Source organism: Hylobates moloch, unplaced genomic scaffold, assembly GCF_009828535.3.
Source record: "Hylobates moloch isolate HMO894 unplaced genomic scaffold, HMol_V3 SCAFFOLD_13, whole genome shotgun sequence".
In the NCBI taxonomy this organism is placed as follows: Eukaryota; Metazoa; Chordata; class Mammalia; order Primates; family Hylobatidae; genus Hylobates; species Hylobates moloch.
Window position 1 is genome coordinate 103,456,889 of NW_026652288.1, and position 5,879 is coordinate 103,462,767.

General features: G+C 55.4%; 1 protein-coding gene across 1 annotated transcript; it reads left to right on the forward strand.

Annotated features, from left to right (window-relative positions):
- The first annotated feature begins 1,890 nt into the window (after window positions 1-1,890).
- Window positions 1,891-5,032, forward strand: FAM43A (family with sequence similarity 43 member A). Its single transcript, XM_032171936.2, has one exon. The coding sequence runs from the start codon at window positions 2,835-2,837 to the stop codon at window positions 4,107-4,109; it is 1,275 nt and encodes a 424-aa protein (XP_032027827.1). The 5' UTR covers window positions 1,891-2,834; the 3' UTR covers window positions 4,110-5,032.
- The last annotated feature ends 847 nt before the right edge of the window (window positions 5,033-5,879 follow it).

The following is a 5,879-nucleotide window of genomic DNA, read 5'->3' on the forward strand; positions in this document are numbered from 1 at the left end:
CGTTCACCACCATGCCTGGCTAAGTTGTGTATTTTTAGTAGAGATAGAGTTTTGCCATGTTGGCCAGGCTGGTCTTGAACTCCTGACCTCAAGTGATCCACCCGCCTCGGCCTCCCAAAATGCTGGGATTACAGGTGTGAGCCACCGCGCCTGGCCTTATGCATGCATTTTCATGCTCCTGTAATTTTGCTACCCTCTATACCCAGAAAGTCCTTCAGTCTTTTCCTATTTGGATAAATTCTGTTCATCTTTCAAAGGTCACCACCTCCATGAAGCCTTTTCTGAGTTTCCTAGTCACAATGAATGCTTTCTTCCTCCAGCTTCTCATAGTGCTTTGAGTCTTTCTCATAGCATTTAGCCCACTCTGTCTTCTTGTCCACATGCATATCTTGCTCATTAATTCTAGTTATTGAGTGCCTATTTGCACCATATTGGGGATACAGGATACTTGCAGAGAACCCACAGTCCAGTGGAAGCCCAGAGTTGGGGAGAGTTTACAACCTTCATTGGACTAGGAGGCAGGAATCCCGTCTGCTCCTAGCTCAGGGCCTGGCACCAAAAGTTAGTCGGAAAAGTAACTTAAATGGAAACTCAGCATCAATAACTCTGAGAAAATTGAGTTAGAGTTCAAAGGAAGGTTAAAAGTTGGCAAAGGTAGAGGGTGGGCAGAGGTCAGTTTTATTTTGTTGGAATATCCCAAGGGAATTTCCAGGCGTGGTTGCAGTGACTCTGGCATGAAGACCTGGCGTGGAAGCTAGAGACATCAAAGATCCCCAGTGGACTGGGATGGTGGGACGGGATCACTGTCCTCCTCCAGGACCAGGCTGGGAGTTTGATGCAGGATCATTCGGACATTTATCCCACTCCAGCTGTAAAAGTCTTTTTGCTTTGACTGACCATACCATAGAGGCAAGCTGGCTGTTTCAAGGACCCAGAAATGAGTTACTGGCTAAGGATCAAGCCGGTCAGAGGACAACTACACTGTCCAGGTGGCACATGATAAAAGCAATACTGATGCAATTATCACTCCCATTGGAGGGTGGCCAGGCATTATTTGTCACTCAAATAAAAAATGTCATTTGAATTTTTACTAGGAATTCTCATCCAAAATATGTCAATGATAGAATGAAACCGCATGACCGGCTCGCCAAAGTAAACTAAGTCGTAACTACACACGAGCATTAGAAACTGTGTGTATCTCAGAAAATTGCTCTACCCTGAGGCCTGACAGCAGGAGGGGGTCTTGCTGGGGTTCGGACGGGGAAGCGCCTTATTCATTGACGGTATTCTACAGTAGTCACACCAATCATGTTACCACTCACCTCACTTTACACTGTCTGCTACTTACCTGTGAATACGAGCTCCAGATAGTGAGAGATAAGCTTTGGTGTTTTCTGTGCATCTCTCTTTTCTTTAATGGGATACAATTCTGAAAATAATATTAAACAGCACCCAGTCATTCTCAGAAAGCCATCACACAGGAAGAAACCACTATTTTCCCAAACTTTTTGCACAGGAAGTTATAATCTGTAATATCTTCTGCCACCTCCCTCAGAAGTTTCGATCTAGACATACATGTATTCGGTGAGTTGCAATTCAGCCTGGGCGGGTGGAGTGTCAGGATTCAAGTCTTTTTGCTGCGGGGTAACCCCAGGTCCCAGTGATTTCCATAGACAAAAGAGATGCTGGTAAATTTAGGATGTAATTGGCGGATTGGACCGGTCTCCCCGCTCCCTCGACCAATGGCTGTCACCCGGTCCCTTTAAGAAACCAGGAATTCGCCCGGAGTCGGAGCCCAAAACAGATCCTCTTCTCTGTTCCTCCCCTGTCCCCGCGCGGCGAATGGTTTGCGCCGGCCTATATTTACCCGAGATCTTCCTCCCGGACGGCAAGGATGTGAGGCAGGCGAGCCGGCCACCGCTCGCAGCACCGGAGAGGGCGCGCTGCAAAGGCGGGCAGCAGACGGTGGAGAGCCCGGGAGCGGAGCTGGACACCGCCTCGGAGGGAAGAAATGAGGTAGCGGCGGTCCCCGGACCCGGCCATGCCCGTCCCCTGCCCTCGGAGCCCAGCGCCGTCTCGGCCAAGCCAGCCCGGACACTGAGCGGGCCGAGCGAGAGTCCCCGGCGTCCGGCGGAGCGAAGATGCAGTGAGTCCCCGCGGGACTGCTGCGCGGCGCCCGCCGCGGCCAGCCGGACCCAGCATCCGACCGCACATTGGGCGAGCTGCTGACTCTGAGACCAGCCCAGCCGAGGGGCTTTCCGTCTCCAGCACCCCTCGGAGGTGGGGAGCCCCGGCCCCTGGGCACACTGGCTGTAGAGTTTCCGCGGGTTTTGGCCCCAGTTCTGAGGGTTGTGTGTGTTAGGGGACCCTCTTTACGTTCGCCGAGGAGTTCCTGCATATTCTCGCACCATCCTGGGTGCTGTTGCTGGGGCTCTCTTTATTTATTTGCACGCGCGCTTCTAGCTTTTTTTCCTGACGTTTTCCACTCCACGCTCGTTCTCTCTCCCTTGCATTTTGTTGCTTGCCTGAGACTCTTTGCACTCGCCCTTGCCCAGACTGGGGTAATTCTGTGTGCGCGCGTGGCTCCCCCGCACCAACCTTTTTTGCACACTCGAAGCTGAATATTTTCTGTTTTAGAAAATTTACCCCCACCCCCTGCAGGGTTCCTAAGCACTCTCTCTCCTCCCCTTCCCCCAACTCCCTACCACTGGGCAGCTCCCAGTAGTTTACGCTCTTGCCGAGGCCGAGCCCGGCAGGGGCCGGTGGCTCAGCGGGCCTCGCACCCGGCGCTCCGCCGCCGCCGCCGCCCAGCTGCGCTGGGGCGCCCTCCAGAGATGCTGCCGTGGAAGAAGCACAAGTTCGAGCTGCTGGCCGAGGCGCCGCCGCGGCAGGCGTCCAAGCCCAAGGGCTACGCTGTGAGCCTGCACTACTCGGCGCTCAGCTCGCTGGCGCGGGCGTGCCCCGAAGGCGCGCTTAGTCGGGTGGGCAGCATGTTCCGCTCCAAGCGCAAGAAGCTGCACATCACTAGCGAAGACCCGACTTACACCGTGCTCTACCTGGGCAATGCCACCACCATCCAGGCGCGCGGCGACGGCTGCACCGACCTTGCTGTGGGCAAGATCTGGAGCAAGAGCGAGGCGGGCCGTCAGGGCACCAAGATGAAGCTGACGGTGAGTGCGCAGGGTATCCGCATGGTGCACGCCGAGGAGCGCGCGCTGCGCCGCCCGGGCCACCTCTACCTGCTGCACCGCGTCACCTACTGCGTGGCGGACGCGCGGCTGCCCAAGGTCTTCGCCTGGGTGTACCGGCATGAGCTGAAGCACAAGGCCGTGATGCTGCGCTGCCACGCCGTGCTGGTGTCCAAGCCCGAAAAGGCGCAGGCCATGGCCCTGCTGCTCTACCAGACGTCGGCCAACGCGCTGGCGGAATTTAAACGCCTCAAGCGGCGGGACGACGCGCGTCACCAGCAGCAGGAGCTGGTGGGCGCACACACCATCCCGCTAGTGCCGCTGCGCAAGCTGCTCCTGCACGGACCCTGCTGCTATAAACCGCCGGTGGAGCGCAGCCGCAGCGCGCCCAAGCTCGGCTCCATCACCGAGGACCTGCTCGGCGAACAGCAGGAGCAGGAGCTGCAGGAGGAAGAGGAAGAGGAAGAGGAGCAACCCGAGGGCTGCCCGGAGGAGGAGGAGAACCGTGCGGCAGAGGGAGATCCAGCAGAGGAGACCGAGGCGCAGCGGGCGCTAGTGGTCGCCATGCACTTTGAGTGCGGGGACTTGTTGGACACCCTGGAGAATGGCCGTGGGGAGGCGCTAGGAGGCGGTGGGGGCTCCCCGGGTCCGGGGGCCGGGCCGCCGCCTCTGCTGCTGGGCAGCGCCTCCGACATGAAGGCTGAGCTGTCGCAACTTATTAGCGACCTGGGCGAGCTCAGCTTCGGCAACGACGTGCGCACCCTGCAGGCCGACTTGCGGGTGACGCGCCTGCTGTCGGGCGACAGCACCGGCAGCGAGAGCTCCATCGAGGGCGGGGGCCCTGACGCCACCTCCGCCACCGCCGGGGACTCGTCCGGCCAGGCCGACGGCGCCAGTGCAGACGAGTCCCACTCGGGCTGAGCTCTTCCGCGCGTCGCCGGCGCTCCACCGTGGCTATCCATCCGTGGTCCCGACAACCTCCCTGTCCCTTGCCCACCCCCAGGAAAGGGGAAATGGGGCATTTGGGGCCCGGACCTACACTCGGAGCCCAGGCCCAGCGTTCCCCCGACCGCTTCCCCCTACCTCCCGGCCCCCGCTCCCGCCCCAGCACTTTTGGTTCTGTTGCACGTGGGGATGCGGGGAGATGTGAGAGGGAGAGAGAGGCAACCCTCTGGGGTGCGGGTGAGGGAAGCCTGGCTGAAGTTCCTAGTCTCAGGCCGTAGGTGCCTGGCCAGTTTCCTGTTTGTGGGGCAGCTGGGGCCTGAGGAGGAGGGGTTCACTTCCTCCTCCCACCCCCTGGGAGCAGCCCTGCGCTGTCACTGACATCTCATTAAAAAAAAAAAAAAAATTTGCTCTCAAGGTGTTTGAGGCTTTAATGCAACCCTTTAGCCCTTGGTTCTTTTTGGTGCGAGAACTCCGGCTGTTTACCTCAGACTCAGACCCCTGAAATTTTGCCAAATTCCTCAAATAACTGTTTGGGGGGTGGGGGGAGATGAAAGAGAGTTGCATTTTGTTTACAGTTAAAGACATCTAATATCTTAAAAAGGAGTTTTCCTTTAGAAACACACACACACCCTTCCTCTTGCTCAAAAGATCTCACTCCATTTTACTGTGTAAAATATTTTTGCACTGTTGTGAAGTATTTTTGACTTTTTTCTGTACATAACTGTGTTCTCAGAGCTGAATGTTTATATCTTTTGCTGTGCAAAAGAAACATGTAAAATGTTGTTCAGTTGTATATACAGAAATGTGTATAAAACATTTTGTTATTTTTTAAAAGTAGCACTGTTCTGGTTCTGTTTCCACGCCAGTGGGGAGAGAATAAAGAGGAAAATTTAACAGAACAGATGAGCGTCTGGAACTGCTGCTTTGGGATGGGAGAGGCTGTGTCCAACCCTGGGATGGTGTCACAGGACAGTCTTTGGCCTTTCCTGTGCTTGGAGAGAATTAGGGAAGGAAGGTCCACTTTATGCGCCATGTGGGGCCTTCCTGGACCTCCACAACTCCGGGTGCTGTGTCTGGGACCAGCCTGTTCAGGTATTATCCTGTATTTTTCACTAATTAAGTTGTGTGAGTGTGGTCTTTTTCTGGTCTTTTGGAGAGGCCAGGGTGAGTTCCATATCGCACTCCCAGACCTGTGAGGTTATTTATGGAGGAGTGACTTCCAGGTCTGCTGAGATTTTACTGCCTCCTTCTGTGGGCCATGCTAATAATCAAGCGTAAGGAGACTACCTCATCTTTTCCTTTACAAACAGCTCAGGGAGCTTTAAAGATGAACTAGAAACCCAAAGAGGAGTTCTCTGAGGAGTGGGGCCATCTCTGTTTTTCCTGGGAGGAAAACCAAGGAGAGAGAAAAGTTGACAAGTTCCGATCCTGGTGTGAGTGAGTCATGGTGCAGGTGGGTGGGTGGCTGGGCAGGCTGCAGAGCCCATTTCCTTCCCTTCTACAACCCAGCGTGACCCAGTGGGGGGATGGCGCGAAGGTCGAGGGGGAGAGGAGCTGTTAGAGCGCCGTCTGGGTGTGCATGTTTCAGCGCTTTCATGCTTTCTGTGTGTTTGTTTCTGTTGTAAACTCCCAACAGATGTCTCTAGTTTGGCTACACCCGATCAGCTGGAAGTTGTAATAAGATGCTGCCAAAACTGTGCCTTCTGCAAATTATATTTTCCTTTTGCCCCTTCGGGCCTCTCTTCC